We start from the raw sequence: 18,824 nt of genomic DNA, 5'->3' as shown, positions 1-18,824 counted from the left end.
TTTATTTATTTAGAGAAAGAGAGGGTGAGCAGGGGAGGGGCAGAAGGAGAAGAAGAAAGAATCCTCACGATCCTAAAATCATGACCTGAGCTGGAAATCAAGAGTCTGACACTTGACTGAGCCACCCAGGCTCCCCAGGGACAGGCTCTGACTTAAAAAAAAAAAAAAAAAAAAAAAAGGTTGGCTTGTACTGGTTTTGCTGGAGGAGTGATATTTGTTAACTACGAGCAGAATTGCAGTTAAGTGGCTGAAATGAGATTTTATTGAATTTTTGTATGTGTTTATTTCATTATTAGGCTATCAGCTGCAAAGGCCAACACAGTATATCGTACACTCTGTCAAGGAATCAGACTGTGGTGGTGGAGTACACGCATGATAAAGATACGGATATGTTTCAGGTAACATCTTTATTTTTCTTTCAGATGCGGTGTCATTAACATGACGTCAGTTTCAGGGGTATCATGTAACGGTTCCATACTTGTGCCTATGGCAAAGTAATCACCACAGAAGGCCAGTTAACAGTTGCCACCACATGGAGTTAGACAGCTTTTCTCCGGGAATGAGAACTTTTAAGAGCCATGCTCCTAGCTCCTTTGACCTACACGGTGCACTAGTAAATACTACTTTACCATAGGTGCCCTGCTGTCCGTGATGTCCCCATGACACACTTCTCTTTTCCTCATGGAAATTCTTGCACACTCTCCTTCAGTTCTGCATTTCAATATGTCATCAGAACTAGCACAGTAGTGTTTGGTGATGTACAAGGAGAAAGCAGAGAGGATAATATAAAATCTAATTCCTATGTGGCTTTTGGAAGACTAAGGGGAAAAAAAACTTGATTCTAAAACTGCAGACAGAAATGATAAAAGCTACATTCTTAGGTCTCACTGCAGTAAAAATACCCATTAATAACAATCATAAAAATTTTAAAAACCAACCACTTTGAAAAGCCAACATGTTGAAAAACCTCCTAAATAACACTTGAATCAGAAATGCAGACATCAGTACTGCAATTATTAGGTCTTTTAAAAAATTACTGTGGGAACATTATGTAGCAAAACTCATGAGATGTGACTGACCACATACTCAGAAGAAAATGTAAAAAAAATCTGAAGTGCTTCCATTATAGAAGGAAGGAGGGAACAAGGAACTAAACATTGGTCTCCAAGAGTTCTCTAAAAAATGATAGTAAAAAAATACAGAACAGGCTCATGACTAGCTTTAATGGTATATAATAAAAAGTCCAAAAATACATCAAAAGAAAACAGAAGGAAATAATAATAGAAAAAAATTCATCAGTTTAAGAAGAGAATTAATAATATATCTAAGATTTGGTATGTTAAAACTACTTAAAAAATTAAGGCTAATGAGGAAAAAAGCAAACTCAAATGGGGAACCATGAGGCTTTGCATTTCTATATGGAATGTTAAATTATTAAATGAATGATATTGAAACAGGTGTCAGAACAGTATTCCAGATAATATCAAAAAGGGGAAATAAGGAACCCTGAAAAATAAGAAAATATCCTCAATCTGGCTTATAAAAAGAGAAATGTGAATTCAAATCACACAGAGATTTTAATTTCCACTTATTAGATAGGGAAAAATCTACACAATTTTGTCAGAAATGTGAGGAAACCCTCTCCTAGTCCTTTAAACTGGTATGACCTCAGTGGGGCGGTGATGTGGAAATGCTTGTGAAAAATGTAAAATGCTTACACTCTTTGACTCAGCCCTTCTTTCTAAAATTCTTCTCTTTCTAGAGATTGACCCCAGAGATACCCCTATATACATGCAGAATGACATTTTTACCAAGTCATTGCTCAAAGCAAGGTTTAATAGCAAAAGATTACTAATTGAATTTAAATAAAAATTAAAATACTAGCGTAAGACCATAAGCAACATATGTGTCGTTCTGTAGGGGCCCCGCTCGGTAATTGCAGGTACAGCCATATCGTGGAAGGAGGCCTCCCAAGTCTATAAAACAGAATAAGAAAAAGCTTTATGTATGGACATGGGAAGAGCTCCATTTAATGAGTTTTTATTTTTTTATTTTATTTTCTTTATTTAATGAGTTAAATATTAATGTGATTATATTGAGCCATTGATAATATATTCAATTAAGATTACTTAATCTTCAGTGTTAATAAATTTAAGTTATTAAATATATTAAATATTAAATAGTATATTAATAATTAAATATTAGCATAGTTAAATGATTTAAATAATGCACGTATGTATTAAAAAGCTCCAAGAGGATGAATAAGACCTTATTATTAAACCAGTTCCCTTTGTGGGGAGAGGGATCAGGCAGGTGGTACACAGGGAGGTATTTCATACCTGATTTTTGAACTGTGTGAATATGTTAGTTTTTTCTTTTTTTTTTTTAAGATTTTATTTGTTTATTTGACAGAGAGATCACAAGTAGGCAGAGAGGCAAGCAGAGAGAGAGGAGGAATCAGCTCCCTGCCGAGCAGAGAGCCCAACCCAGGACCCTGAGATCATGACCTAAGCCAGAGGAGAGGCTTTCACGCACTGAGCCACACAGGCACCCCTGTGTTAGCTATTTTTTAAAAAGCTAAACGGGCACCTGGGTGGCTCAGTGGTTTAAACATCTGCCTTTGGCTCAGGTCATGATTAGGTCCTGGGGTCAGGACCTGCGTCAGGCTCCCTGCTCAGCGAGGAGCCTGCTTCTCCCTCTTCCTCTGCCCCTCTCCCATGTGAGCACACACTCTTCTTTCTCTCAAATAAATAAATAAAATCTTCTTTAAAAAATTAAAAACAAATAGTAAATTTAAACAGTCCTAGACTCGTAGTCATAGATGTAGACAATTATTTAAGTGCCTCAAAAGTAAGATTTATCCTATTTAGACAAAATATTAACAGTGGTTTTACTCCTCATGCAATTCCATTTTATAATATTCTAAATATTTTTTCTTCTCATTCTACCAGAGAAAATCCCTTCCAAAATATGTATATGCATACGCTTCCCTGCTGATAATTTTACGGGACTTCAAAATAATTTTTTAGTTAACTTTCCAAAATTATTAATCTTCTACTTAACAAGATTTCTTTTACGTAGAAAGTTTTCTTGACACACGTTTTACCCTAGAGAGCAGAGTCTCAACACTGAAAAAAGCACATCAAGAACATTTTTACAGTTGTCGTGATACATTTTTTTACCACTTTAAAATCAACACGTCACCGCGGAGGCCCCTGCAATTTCATCACTGTTCTGTGGTGACTTGTGACAGAGATCGCGTACTCTTCACCGTGGTACACATTTCACTCCCATGGCTCACTTTCTTCCTTCTCACCTCCGCAAGTGCAGAATGAATGAAAGATTCATGAGAATCTTAACATGAGATCCATCCTCTTGACAAATTAAACACAAAATGCGGTATTTGTACCATAGGCACAGCACTAGACAGCGCATCTTTGGAACTTCATCTTGCGGAACTGAAACTTTGGACCTGTTGAACAATGGTTCCCACTTCCCTCCACCCCCCAGCCCCTGGCAACCGCCATGCTCACTTTCCATTTGACTGCTTTAGGTACCTCCTGTAATTGGAATCCTGCAGCACTGTAATGTCCTCTGGGTTCATCCACACTGTTGCTTGTGGCAGGATTTCCTTGTTTTGAAGGCTGAATAGTATCCTACTGGATGTTTTACCACATTTTCTTTATCTACTCACCCACTGGTGGACATTTAGGTTGTTTCTATACCTTGGCTATTGTAAATAACGCTACAGTGAACGTGGGGAGCAGATCTCTCTTTGAGAGCTGATCTCTCTTTGAGAGCCTAATTTCAGCGTTTACTTTGATAAATACCCAGGAACAGGATTCCTGAGTCACATGGCAGTTTGATTTTTAATTTTTTAAGGAACCTCCATACTGTTATAAACTTCTAAATGCTTTTTAGCACACTTTCCATTTCATTATATAGATGATTATGTGAAAGGCCCAATATTTAATAAAAGTAATTTTTTATTACTTCATCAAAAGCATACTTAAGTGAAACTAGCATTATTTTTAACTACAAGTGCATGCCAATAAAGAATACAGAGGCCATTAATACAGTTTGGTGCCACTGGTTTGATTGCCATGAAAGCACTTGATCGCCTTAGCGCCATTAGGATAAATGTTAGCACGGTGGAAAAGGCCAACAGCATGTTTGTATTATTATGAAAGCAATTTTGGCTTCATGGACCTGGTCCTTAGAAAAGGTCTCAGGGACCCTGGGAGGTTCATAGACTGTGCTGAGAAATGCCAAACTACACTATACTATCCACTTACCTTCCATAGCTGGGAAATCTGGGTCTTTGAAAGGAAAGGTGACTAGTACTAAGGGCAGAGAAGGTGTTAGTGGCAGCTGTAAGATTTATGTCTGCTGAGTTCTACATTCCTACATAGTACCAGGTCGACCTCTTTAAATAAAGCATGGTAATTCAACAAGGATTTATTGATTTGCTAAGGAAACAGAACACATTTGTCATTTTTACTAAAATAATCTGATTCCACTTGCAAAATAACTAGACATATTGGAGGATTAATATCAGATCACTCTAAGCAGAGTAGAATTAAGTAACTCTTAGAAGATCCTGAAAAATCAAGCTTGTTTTAATTTTTTCTTCCTTTTACACATTTTTGTGTCCCCAGCCTATCATTGAGAAAGGTTTCTGAGCAAAAAACACTGTACTATTCCTATTTCTCAAGCATGGACCTTGGTGTTGAGGGCTGTTCATTATAGCCATTATTCTTTAAAATGATTTCTAGGCTAATTGAGCATTTAAAAGCAGAACATCAGACCAAACCAGAGAAGGGCCTTGTGCTGCCTTTCCCACGATGGAAACAGAGAGTAGGCTCAGAGCTCAGAAATATTATTGCCTGGGGAAAAAAGTATCAGTTTGATCGGAATTTAAGAGATGGGTTAAGTGTGAGAAAGTCTGAGTTGGTATAGCAACAATTTCATAGTAGTTATTTTCTAGAATGGGTGTAAATAAAGGACAGAAAAAAAAGAGTGTAGCTTTTGAGAGAGCAAAATATTAAAAATTGTCACAGGAAGTGACGAAATGTTTTACAAGGCCCCTAAAGGGAGGTGTGATGCCAAATCCATCCTGTTCCTTGGGGTAAGGAAACCAAAGGCCTTGAACATTGCTCAGTTTCATAGTCTCTGATCCTGGGTGTTGCTGGACCTTACAGTTTTGGTTTTGTTTGTTTGGTTTTTAATTTAGGTGTTTTACACACTTTTAGATGGTAACATCTTGTTAACACCCACCTAGGTGAGAAAAATGTGACAGTTATTTCTTGAAACATGATACCTGCCTCTCTCTCAGGGTTCAGGGTCACTGTCCTAATCATCCATGCGTCAGTTTCATTTCTCGAGCACCTGCTGTGTATCAGATACTCATCTAGTTACTGGAGGGAAGCAGCCCAGGCTCCCCTCTCGTGGAGCCTGCATTCTAGAGGAGGGAAACAGACCACAAACGAAGCAGCAGCAGGAGCAAGTGCCATGGCCCCCAGGAAGGAGCAGGGTGAAGGAGGAGGTCAGTAAAATGAAATGAGCTTAGAGAGGTGGGGCCCTTAGGCCAAGCAATAAAATTGGAGGATTAAGCAAGGGAGAGGTATAATCTGATTTACATTTCTGAGAGATACCTTCAAGTACTGTCTAGACAAGAATGGAAATGTCACATGTGAAAACAGGGAGACCAGTTTGGAGATGAGGGTAATGCAGTCCGAGGAGGAGCTCCCGGCAGCAGGAACTAAGGTGGGGAGAAATGGAAGGATGGAAACCGTGTTTGGAGGGAGCGTTGACAGGCAGGGTTAAATGTGGGTGTGGAGGAAAATAAAGGATCAAGGCTAATTCTTTGGTATTGATTTTTAGTTTGAGTAGATCGGATGCCAGTCGTTGACCTGGGGAATCTAGGGGTTGAAGGAGGAATCCAGGTTCTGTTTAGAACATGTTACATTTTGAGATGCTAATTAGACCCCCAAGTGGAGACTGAAGTTCTGGGTAGAGATCAGGGCTTTTTGGCTAATAATGGAATTTGATGGTATTACATAGGAAGAGAACAGAAAGTGCAGGGAAGGGATCTATTTGCCAACTAGCCTGTAAGAGTTTCATTATTCTAATACCAGGTACAGATATGCCAGGATACCAGTTATGTGCCCTGGAAACCTGTGCAAGAGTGCTGTCAGTGGGGGTAGAAACACCCCATGGGGCAGCTGAGGAGATAAGTGAAGGGCATGAGTAAGGAAATGGGAGGGTAGTAACTAGTGACAGATTTTTCAAGAAGTATTGCCACCAAGTGAATCAGAGAAATGGGCCTGTAGCTTGAGGATGTTTGCAAGTGAAGGAATGTGTTTTTTAAGGTGAGAGACTAGTCTAGAACAATGCTGTTCAGAGTATCCTCAACTGAGCGGCCAAGTGTCTGCTAATAGCACAGAGTGAGCTGGGTGGGAAATGGCGAGGAGGAGTTTGGAAACGTACAACACTTTTTATATTACCTGAAACCTCCAAGCAGGTGATCATTTTTCTGATACTCATTTTGATTGTACTTTTAAAATGAATCAGTGACAGGCTGAAATTTAAAAAACAAATTGGTCCTTTAAAACACCACCCCCCCACCCCCACAGAGTCACAGAGTTTGAGAAGCTCTAGAATGTGTTTGATAGCTGATGATAAGATCTAGTAGTAGAGAGAGAGAAGTGGATGATTCAGGAGAGAGAAGGGATAGTGTCAGGAGCAGAATCCTTGGGAAGGGAAGAATACTGAGACCCCAGGCATCAGTAGAAAGATTGGTCTTGGGTAGGAGCAGTGATATTTCTTCCTTGTCATTGGAAGGAAGTTAGGAAATAAGGTTACAGACACAGGGGTAGGAGTACCATTGGTCCAGGAAAGGTGAGGGAGGCCCTTTCAGGTGTTTCTGTGCCATCTTACCTGCACTGAATTGGACTGACAACCAGACAAACCCAAACTTTTCTTACATATGTGTGTGGTGTCAGTAAAATCCTCCCTCAGGCTACTATATGAGAATCAGCACTGAATGATCACCAGACAGAATTCAGAACCATCTTTCTTTGTCTACATGACCACCCTTAAGATGATGTAGAGTTGATCCAGTACCCAAAAGGATGGGTTCCAAGTTTTGCACATCGGGTGAACTTTCAGTAGGAAAATAGCTTACTTTTTTTTTTTTTTTTCTGGCAAAAAGAACATGAGGCTTGTATCCAAAAGTATAAAATTATACTGGTGGCACACCACAGGTTAGATTTAAGGGGAAGTGAATTGATAAACAAATCGAACATGACCAATCAGATAAGTATCATGACTTGCAATAATCGATCCTAGCAGTATGTTCCGGTTGGACTAAAATGTCATGCGTTATAGCCCATTTCCGTTAACTCATCAAGACATTCATTTAATACACTGGGATGAAAACAACATGGCCTTTCCCGAAGAGAGTAATCTTTGTAGACCGTAACAGTTGTGTGACATTCTACTCGAGCATGGTCTTAGCTTTGCGCTTCTAACAGAGCTTAAAGAGACTTTGTCTTCTTTTGTGGAGGTGACAGAAGGTAGTCAGGGACTTTGTCTTTGTGAGAGTGCTAGGCAATTGTAGAACTTTCCACATTTCACTCCTAAGCTTAGCGGTTCAGGACAAGTTGATTCCTGAGTTCAGAGAAGCCTTTATGGTATTTTTTTTTCTGTATTTGTGAAATATTTTACATTAAGTATTTGTTACTTTCTAGTTTAAAAAATCTCTTTAAAGTGAAATAACTCAAAGAAAAATACTGTGTATCACTTATATATGGAATCTAAACAAAGTCAAAACTGTAGAAGAAGAGACTAGCATGGGAGTTAGCAGGGGCTGAGGGGATGGGGAAGATAGAGAAGTGTTGGTCACAGAGTACAAACTTCCTGCTGTAAGATGAATAGGTTCTGGGGATCTAATGTACAGCATGGTGATTATAGTTAATAATACTGTATTGTACACCTCAAAGTAGCTAAGAGAATAGCTTAAAAAAAAAAAAAAAACCAGACTGAATCAGAGCTTCTGAGTCACATATCCAGCTTTTCAATGAATCTAGCCAAGGGAAGATCCAACCTTAGAAAGATGATTTGTATAAGATTTATAATGTTTTTTAATTTAGATTTTATGTTGCGTTTTTTAACAAGTTCTATGTTTTCTAAACCTGAAACACATACATTCAGGCAATGTGCATCTTTTCACATCGATGAGTTTCAGTGAATCCAGAAGTCTACTTTATTCCAGGCACATTTCATTAGGACAAAAAATTAAGAGTTTAAAAAAAAAAGAGAGAAGAGATGTCTGTTGTCTGTTGGCTTAATAGAGATAATCTGTGCATGAAAATGTGTGAGTTTACAAAAGAAAGTTAATAATTTTCTGGAAAGGAAATATTTTGACCTAAATGATGCAAGATAATATATATTTTTTCACTCTTACCTCTTTGGATGAAAAATATATTACATCTTATATTTTAGATAGAATTTTGTGATCAGGATTAAGATACCTGAGAAATTGACTTTTGGGGGTCTTTGCATACACGTCTGTCTGGGGGCTCCCTGTGTCCCTCCCCTAATCAGCTTCTGAATCAAAGTCACTAGTGTTAGGAAAGAACAGTGATGTCCTATTTAGTGAGAAATGATTTATTTACATATAAATGATTTTAATTTGAAACGTTTCAATGGTATATAAATAATACGTATCATTGTTTTCTGGTGAGAGATTCATAGAAAACATTACAAAATGTTTTGATATTTTATCTTGAGGATTTTGCATTTGTAAACAAATACTTTTCCTAGTTCACAGGACAGAGCAGTACCCATCTTATTGGTATTTATTAAGTATGAACACCTTTTTTTTTAAGAACTTTAAGCTCTTCCAAATGAAATATATTCTTTCTGGAAGCATTTAATCTTACCAAAGAAGTAAGTCAACATAATATTATTGGCAGGTTTTTAGACTTTCCCAAAAGAGATTTTTTTTTTTTTCAATCCAAAATTGAAATGTTAAGACCAGATTTTTGAACCTTTCATCTGACTGCATCCCAAACTTTGGGCTAACTTGTATTTCCCTTTACATCATTTTCGTTTACACTTTATAATGGCAACAGGAATTTGATCTGTGTCTGGGTCAGGGCTGTTCTTTGCTCTATGCCATGAGTCACTGGTAGATGTACTTAGTGTGGAAAACCAGTCCCTGCTGCTGGGCAAGAATTCCTTTGTTTGTTGGCTTTCTTTAAAATCTTGGTTTTTTTCCATCTGGAAATAGGGGGGGCAGGGTGAGTGGGGTAGAGAGTAATTTGCTGTGTTAAAGTAATGTTTTCACCTAATCTAAGAGATTACAATCTGTTGGGGGGTAGGAGGAAGCAAGATGTAATGTTTTTCTCCAGAATAAAAAATTTAGCTCTTCTCTTAATATTTAAACTCTAATGATTGGTTACTCTAATATCTCCCTTAAACAAGAAAAGGAACAGAACTGATTTTTTTTTCATTAAATTCTTACCCTCAGAGCAGAAATAATAAATGTTAAAGGGATCCTGAACACTCATTCCATGTGAACCAAATATGGTGACATATTTTTCAGACGAGTCATGAGTACATTTGATTTATTTAGGTGGGCAGATCAACAGAAAGCCCTATCGACTTCGTTGTTACAGACACAATTTCTGGCAGTCAGAACAACGATGAGGCCCAGATTACACAAAGTACCATATCCCGGTTTGCCTGCAGGATTGTCTGCGACAGGAATGAACCTTACACCGCACGGATATTTGCAGCCGGATTTGACTCTTCCAAAAACATATTTCTTGGAGTAAGTACTATTACTGAAGACACTGTTTCAAGAAAAACACCCATTATCATCAGATATAACATTTAATTGTAGCCAAAGATTTGCTTTCCACGATGCCTCTACTTAGATTTGGAGATTTTAATTTTCAGATGTAGAGCCTGAAAGGTTGTTATTAAGAATCTAAATATAACTAAGTCATTACCTGATTCTTGTTACATTTGCTGTATTAAGTGCATGTACAATAATTGCTTCTTTTAAATGTATATGAATATATTTATAGTAGATTTAAGGGGTTTATTTCAGTGGGAGAAAATAAATGGTCAAATCTACATAGAGTTCAAAGGAAAAGGTGACATTCTTTCATTCAGAAAATTTTCACTGGGCTGTGTCCCACATCAGGTGTCATAGATGTGATAGCACAGAGAACAAAACAGATTAAAAACTTCTGACTCCATGAGGCTTCCGAGTAAATGAAACCCAGAAGTTTTAGTCAATATACAATTGTAATATAGTTCTTCTTCTTTTTTTTTTAATCAGTATGTTTTTGCAGGGGAAAAAAAAAAAAGAACATTCAAAATGGCCTTTAAAAAATGGCCTAAACAGGGGCATCTGGGTGGCTCAATCAGTTAAGCATCTGCCTTCCACTCAGGTCATTCTCCGAGGTTCATGGAATCGAGTCCCACAACGGGCTCCTTGCTCAAGCAGGAAGTCTGCTTTCCCCTCTGCCCCTTTATCTCTGCTTTTACACACTCTCTCTCTCTCTCTCTCAAATAAATAAATAAAAATTTTTTTAATGGCCGAAACAATAACAAGAATGTATTATTTCTGTAACAAGAAGCACCAAGGAAGACAGGCCCAGGCCTGGGTAATTCAATGGTTCTGTGACATCCAGGGAAGCAAGTTTGTTCTATCTTACCCCCATGTCCCTAGGCAGATCTGCTTCCTCAAACTGCCTTAGGGATGAGAGATGGCTCCCACACTTCATACACCCCTGCCACATGGCGACTTCCAGCTGAAGAAGAGGCGGCAGAGGCACTGTTTCTTCCTTATCTCTTTATATTGGTGGGGTTTTTTTAAGATTTTATTTATTTATTTGACAGAGAGGGAGAGAGAGAGCACAAATGGGGAGGGGCAGAGGGAGAAGCAGGCTCCCCACTAAACAGGAAACCTGACCAAGGGCTTGATCCCAAGACCCCAGGATCATGACCTGAACCAAAGGCAGATGCTTAACAGACTGAGCCACCCTTTTTTTTTTTTAATTTACTTTTCATAATTGAATAAATTTGACATGTAGCATTCCATGTCAAATTTGTTCAATTTTATACTTACTTGTGTAAGTATAAGGTGTACAGCCATGTTACCATGATGTACTTATGTGTTGTAAAATGATTGCCAGTATTGGATTATTTACCACATTGTACAACTGGAGTACAATAATACGAGCTATATTCATAACACGGTGCATTAGATCTCTGTGGCTGATTCACTGCTCATTACAAGCTTGAACCCTTAAACACCATCAGTCTTACCACTCTCTCCCTGTACACCCCCTCCCCCATCCCATCCCTGATAACTGTCATTTTACTCTGTTTTTCATAGGCTTAACTTTTTAAGATTCCACATACATGTGATATCATTTTTCTCTGACTTGCTTAGCATAATGTGCTTAGCATAATGTGCTCAGGGTCCATCCACGTTGTTGCAAATGGAAGGAGATCCTCCTTTCTTGTGGGTAAATAATATTTACAGTGTCTTTTTTTAATCTGTTCACTCATTGATGGGTATTGGGGTGGCCTTTTATATCTTGGCTATTAAGAATAATGCAATAAACATGGGAGTGCCTGTATCTCCTTGAAATCCTGTCTTCATTTCCTTTGAGTGTGTGCCCTAAAGTGGAAATGCTGGATCACGTGGTAGCTGTTTTTCATTTTTTGGCTATTTGGGGTCTTTCCTGGCTGCACACAAAGTTCAGGATTATTTCTTCTATTTCTGTAGGGAATTCTCTTAATATTTAGATGGAGATTGTGCTGAATCTGTAGATGGGTTTGGGTAGTATGGCCGTTTTAACAATATTCTTCTGATTCAGCTCTCTTCCCATTTGTCTGTGCCTTCAGTTTCTTTCAGCAAAGTCTGTACTTTTCACTGTACAGATCTTTCACGTCCTTGGTGAAATTTATTCGTAAGTATTTTACTGTTCTTGATGGTGTTGTGAGTGGAATAGTTTTCTTTAGGCCTTTTTCAAATGCTTCCTCATTAGTGTAAAAGAATGCAGCTTACTTCTCTATGTTGGTTTTGCGCCCTGCCATTTTCCTGAAAACGTTAATTCCAACAGCTTTTTGACTGAATCTTTGCAATTTTCAATATATAAGATCATATCATTAGCAAACAGTGCTAAGCAATAGTTTTACTTCTTTCTTTCCAATCTGTATGCCATGTATTTATTTATCTTGCCTAATTGCTCTGGCTAGGACATGTAGCACTATATTGAGTAGGAACGGTGAGCGTGGGCATCCTTGTCTTTCTGATCTTAGAGGAAACTTAGCTGCAGGTTTGTCATCTATGAACTTGATTATGTTGAGGTATATTCCTTCTGTAGCCAATCTGTTAATGGTTTTTATTCTGTAAGGATAATGTATTTTGTCAAATGCTCTTTCTGTGGCTATTAAGATGATCATGTGATTATCTTTCATTTTCTTGATATGATGTATTACATTTATTGATTTGCATTTTGAACCCTCCTTGCATCCCAGGGGAAGTCTCACTTGCTCATGGTGTATAATCCTTTTAATGCGTTTTTTAATTTGTTCGTATTTTCTTGAGAAAATTTACATCTACATATATCAGGGATATTGGTCTATAATTTTCTTGTAGTATCTTTATATGGTTTTGGTATCAAAGGAATGAGTTTGGAAATGTTCCTTCCTCCTCAACATTTTGGAAGAGTTTGAGGAGGATTGGTGTTAATTCTTCTTTAAATGTTTGGTAGAATTCTCCAGTTGAAGCCGTCTGGTCCTGGAGTTTCTTGGGATTTCGTTTAAATTACTGATTTGATCTCTTTACTCATTATTGGGCTGTTCAAATTTTCTGACTCTTCCTGATTTAGTCTTGGTAGATGTGTGTTTCTGGGAATGTTTCTTTTCTTCTACATTCTAGCTGTCTTTCATGATTCTGTGTATGTCTATAATACCAGATATAATGTTTCCTCTTTCATATCTAATTTTGGGTCTTCTTTTTTCCTAGTTTAGCTAAAGGTTTGTCAATTTTGTTCATCTTTCTGAAGAACAGTTCTTAGTTTCATTAATCTTTTCTGTTGTTTTTCTGGTGTCTAGTTAATTTATTTCTGCTTCAATCCTTATTTCTGCTAACTTTGGGATTGCTTATTCTTTTTCTAGTTCCTTGAAGTATAAAATTAGGTTAAAATTAGCTTGTTTGAGACTTTTCTGATTTCTTTTGGTTTTTAAGATTTTATTTATTTATTTGACAGAGAGAGCGAGAGAAGGAACACAAACAAGTGGAGTGGGAGAGGGAGAAGCAGGCCTCCCGCTGAGCAGGGAGCCTGACGTGGGGCTCGATCCCAGGACCCTGGGATCATGACCCAAGCCAAAGGCAGACGCCCAACAACTGAGCCACCCAGGCGCCCCTAGACTTTTCTAATTTCTTAATATGCATGTTTATTGCTATAAGATTCTCAGAACTTCTTTTGTTGTATCCCACAATATTTGATGTTGTGTTTTCAATTGTTTCAAGATAATTTTTCCCCTTTTGATTTCTTCTTTGACCCAATGGTTATTTAAAAGGGGGTTGTTTAGTTTTTTTTTTTTTGCAGATCTTCTCACTTCTCTTTGATTGTCACTTTCTAGTTCATACCACTGTGGTCAGGGAAGATAGTTGATATGATTTTAGTCTTCTTAAACTTACTAAATTTGTTTTGTGGCCTATCCTGTCTCTCCTAGAGAATGTTCCAGTGCACTTGAGAAAAATATGTTCTGCTACTGTTGGATAGAATGTTCTGTATAGATCTTTTAAGTCTGCTTATTCTAAAGTGTGGTTCAGTTCCAGTGTTTCCTTGTTGATTTTCTTTCTGAAAAATCTATTCTTTGCTGACAGTGGGGTATTGAAGTCTCCTGCAATTATTATATCGTAGTCCATTTCTCTTTTAGATCGGTTATTATTTGCTTAATATAATTTGGTGCTTGGATGTTGGGCACATATATATATTCACAATCGTATTTTCTTAATATACTGACCCTTTTATGATTATGTAATGACTTTGTCTCTTATTACCCTTTTTGGCTTGAAATCTGTTTTGTCTTATACAAATTTGACTATACCAGCCTTACTTTAGATTCTTTTTGCTCGTAATATCATCTTCTATCCTTTCATTTTGAGCCTATGTGTGTCTTTAAAGCAGAGATGAATCTCCTATAGGACAGCATATAGTTGGGTCTTTTGTTGTTGTTTTTATTTTTAATCCATCCAACCACTCTATGCCTTTTGGTGAGTTCAGTGCATTTGCAGTTGGTGTGATTATTGATATGTAAGGACTCACCACTGTCATTTTCTCTTTTGCCTTCTGGTTATTTTGTCTCTCCATTGTTTCTTTTTTCCTTCCATTTCTACCTGCTTCTGTACATTGGTGGTTTTCCATGGTGCTTTTTGCTTAGTTTTCCCCACTTTTAATGTTTTGTCTCTGCTCTAGATTTTTGCTTTGTAGTTTTCATGAAGTTTACATAAAACAACTCATAGATAAAATAGTCCTTTTTCTGCTGAGAGCAATTTCTCTTCTTTTGCCTATGAAGATTCCTTTTACTCTTTTCCTTTTATGTTTTTGATGTCACAAACTCTTTTTATGCTGTGATCTTGTTACCACATTGTAGTAGCTGTAGTTATTTTTACTATTTATTACAGGTATTTTTAATGCTCTTCACCTTTAAACTTTGTGCTATCATTATAGAGTTTAGTATACTCTTATAAAGAGTTGCCATTTCTGATTCTGTCACCTTAATCAGAGTTTTGTGTCCCTCTGTCTTTTCATTTCAGCTTGAAGAGCTCCTTTCAGCAATTATATAAGGCAGATCTAGGGATGGTGAACTCCCTCAGCTCTTGTTTGGGAAAGCCTTTAATTCTCCTTCATATCTAAAGCATAACTTTACTGGGTAGAATATTCTTGGCTGGCAGTTTTTAATCTGAGAAATTGTATAGCCTGATGGGGATTCCTTTGCAAGGAATCTTTTATTGCCCTAGCTGCCTTTAAAATTTTATAATTGACTTTTTAATAGTTTTAATATAATGTGTCTTGGAGAAGGTCTTGCATTGAGATAATAAGATGTTCTTTTGGCTTCATGGACTTTATATATCAAGTTCTTTTCCCCAAGTTTTGGAGGTTCTCAAGAGTTATTTCTTTAAGTATGCTGTTTGTCCTTTTTCCCCTTGCTTCTCCCTCTAGAAAATTCATTATTCTTATGTTGGCTTTTCTGATGGAGTCTACTAGCTCTTGTAGTTTTTCTTCACTTCTTAAATCTTAATTCTCTCCTCCCTTCCATCTGAATCATTTCTCTGTTCCTGTCTTCCATCTTACTAATTCTCTCTTCCACCTGATCTGCTCTATTTCCAGTGCATTCTAATGCATTCCTCATGTCATTTATTGAGATCTTTTGTTTGGTTCTTTTTTAGAATTTCGGTGCCTTTGGTAAAGCATTCCTTCTGTCAGTTATATTTCTGAGGTCATTGTATTGCCTGACTTTTCTTGTAGCTCATTAAATTTCTTCATAGCAGCTGTTTTGAATTATCCATTAGATTGCAATATACCATGTCTTTGGGTTCAGTTGCTGGAAAATTGTCAATTTCTTTTTGTGATACTATATTACTGTGATTTTTTTCTTGATGTTTGATTAAAAGTGCCTCTGTCTTCACATTTAAAGTAGGGAACACCCTATTTAGGCAAGGTTCTATTTACTTTGATTCTAACAGTTCAATGTGTTGGTAGTTAGGAGCCTTTTATTTTTCAAAGATAGCACTATAGCACAAATTTTTGGTTTCTCTTAAGAGTGTGGGGGCAGACTTCACAGAGGTTGGAAGTGGGCGTCAAGGGAAAAGGAATGGGGGGGTGCAGCAGAGCTGAGGGAGGTGTGTACTTAGTTCTTGGGACTTTGATGTGCCCACAGCCTGGTAGGGAGGATCCTCAAGTTGGAGCAGGGGATGGGGTGAGGGGGGGGCTCCCAGCAGTCCATGGACCAGAACCCTGGGGCAGACAGTAGGAGACAGTTCTCTGAAGTTCTCTTTGCCTTACTTGCCTCCCCCCACTCACTGCAGTCTTTCCTCAGAGACAGCAGTGGGTTCTTCCAGCTATAGAACATGCATGCGGCAGAACTCTCCCGACCTCCTTCACCCTCCACCTCCTTTGTCAGAAAAGGTCACGCTATCCCCCTGCCCACCAGCCACTGCCTTTGTCACCTCTGACTCCCCAGCAACTCCCCTCACCTGCCTCTTCTGTGAGGCCATCTACCCACTTTGAGGGGCATGGACATATGGCTGTCAGGTGATCTGGAGGCCACGCCGCCATGCTCTTTTTTGGCTATTGATGTCTGATTAGTTGTAAATCCAAGGGGCAAGGAGAAAGGAATAACCCATGCTGCTTGGAGCCTGAGGTCACTCCCCCTTCTTGTTCTCTCTTTAGAGCAAAGGATCCTTACAGGAAGGCTCCTAGAAAACCCACTCGTATCTCATTGGCCAGAACTCAGTCACTGGCAAGAGGGCTTATCCTAATCAGAATGGACTCCTGAGTCATGTGAGCAGTAGCTGGCCGTGTCATCAAGAAAGAGAGCTCACTAGCCCAGGCATCGAAGAGCATTTGTCCTGCCCTTTTAGCAAGCCGTCTTTACCTTCCATCTTTGAGGATATAAACAGTGATATTTATGAAGATACACTGGCCCCAACATGTTAGTGTAACATTTTTTTAAATTTTGCATGTTTAATAAAAACTCCTTTTTTCCCCTTCCTTCTGTATACTTCCCAGGTAATGATTACATGTAAAGCACTGATACATAAGAGGCAAAAGGATTGCACAAATAGAACCGAAGAAGACATAGTAGATTCCCAGAATCTCCCCAGGGTAACGGGGTTGGATAGAAAAGAACCTCTGAAGGAAGGGCTCAGGCATCAGGTTCTTTTTTTTTTTTTTAAAGCTCCCAAGATGAATAGAATGCATATCCAATGATAAATCATTCATACATTTTAGCACTTTCATGTTATCAGAATAATTGCATATTTTATCCTTCTGATTATTAGCTTTAAATAGAAAATGAAAATTCATCACTTCCCTTCCTTCTGCCTGTACCGGATATTTTAAAGAGATTCTGGAATCCCTTCATTTTGAACACAATCTTAGCGTGCTTTTTCTCTTCTGTGGTATGTTCTCCAGGAAAAGGCAGCGAAATGGAAAAACCCCGACGGCCACATGGATGGGCTCACTACTAATGGCGTTCTCGTGATGCATCCCCGAGGGGGCTTCACTGAGGAGTCCCAGCCTGGGGTCTGGCGTGAAATCTCAGTCTGTGGAGACGTGTACACCCTGCGAGAAACCAGGTCAGCCCAGCAAAGAGGAAAGCTGGTGAGTGGTCTTCACTCTGGAAAATGTACCACACTACAAGAGCCTCGCTCAGGGACTGTCATTTTTCTCCCCTGAAATCTAGAGCCTTTATGGAGGTAACAGTGCTGTGAACCATTGACCCAGAAGAATGAGAATTCCCTAAGCCCCTGAAAATGCTAACAACATGGGCTCATTTCCTTCCATGATTAAGCTTTTCCCATAGTAGAAGAAAATTATCTTTTTCCTCTTTACTACCTTAATAGTGTATCCTTTATTATTTGCTTCATTACAAAATTCCACTTAAATTCACTTTAAGAAGGACATACTTATTTTTCGTGTAAAACTTTACTAATTTGGAAAAATCCTGAGCTGTCCAAGACTAATTAGTGAAAATTATGAATTAAGGAATTATTTACTAGACTTTCTGGAACTAAAAGATAATTAAGTTAGCTTTTTTCCCCTTCAGTTCATTTTAAGAAATTAATACATAATTCCCTATGTAATTCACCAAAATCACAAAACTTTTTACTTGAAATCATTCATAGAGGGCATTGACTTGACATGTTAATATTTTCCTATAAATATCCCTGGCTTATCCCAAATGCCCTAAAGCAGTTGGCTTTTTAACTCTTTCCTTCTGTGGAGAATAATTATAAGCCCTTAAATGGGAAGTTTGCGGTGTGTGATCTTGCCATGGCTGTGTGGCACAGCGCCAGACGTTTCTGAGTAAACTTGCGGCTCCAGTGCTTTTCATTAATTGGTGGATAGAAGTTAGAATAGGAGAGAATGAATGTTTTCTTCCCCCCCTAGAAAAGCATAGAGTGATCTAGCATTTTTCAGCAAGCTGATAACAGGTTTCACTGAGTCAGAAAAAGAAGATGGCAGTGGTGGGAGGTTGGGGGGGTTGAGGGAGACTTTAGTACTAACCTGGTTTGCTAGACCCTACTCAATGTTTGTTTGTAGGGAACTGTTATTTTTATTTCTATTTCATACCATTACTGAACTACAAATACAGCTTCTGCATTTTTACAACAAGGCCCAATATTAGAGCATCCTGGCTGAGTAAACAGAAGTTTTTTCCAAGAAAGACCAGAGCAAATACGATAACATCTGTTTAAACACTTCTCAAGAGACTGTAAATAGGGAACAGACTGTGAAAGCAGTTTTTTCAAATAACTTTGTTTCTGATCACTGGATAACTTCATACAAAACTGACCGAGGTCGGCTGAACTGGTTCTCAGGCGTGATGATGGCAACAGTAGAAGTCAGTATAAGTCGTTGCTGGATCAGGCACTACGTGAACATTTCAGAGACCTCAGGTCATGAAATCTGGGCAGCTTTGTCAGAGAAGTGGAATCCTGCCCATTTTGTGGATGAGGAAGGTATGGCACAAGAGGTTAAATATTGCCCAGGGTCCCA

The 18,824-nt window shown here is 38.3% G+C and overlaps 1 protein-coding gene across 3 annotated transcripts in view; it reads left to right on the top strand.

Moving 5' to 3' along the window:
- PELI2 (pellino E3 ubiquitin protein ligase family member 2) overlaps positions 1 to 18,824 on the top strand; it is a 184,253-nt gene that overhangs the window by 161,652 nt on the left and 3,777 nt on the right. For 2 of the 3 annotated variants that reach the window (XM_032875318.1, XM_032875319.1), the window contains 3 exons: positions 297 to 398; positions 9,641 to 9,838; positions 17,238 to 17,426. In XM_032875318.1, coding sequence (XP_032731209.1) covers positions 297 to 398; positions 9,641 to 9,838; positions 17,238 to 17,426 — 489 coding nt within the window. The remainder of the gene's footprint in view (positions 1 to 296; positions 399 to 9,640; positions 9,839 to 17,237; positions 17,427 to 18,824) is intronic. The other variant, XM_032875320.1, reaches the window with a different exon arrangement.

The sequence above is a fragment of the Lontra canadensis genome, unplaced genomic scaffold (genome assembly GCF_010015895.1).
Source record: "Lontra canadensis isolate GAN:19392208 unplaced genomic scaffold, GSC_riverotter_1.0 scaffold55, whole genome shotgun sequence".
NCBI classification, from domain to species: domain Eukaryota; kingdom Metazoa; phylum Chordata; class Mammalia; order Carnivora; family Mustelidae; genus Lontra; species Lontra canadensis.
The sequence above is the reverse complement of the archived record's forward strand: the minus strand, read 5'-3'. Positions and strand labels throughout refer to the sequence as shown.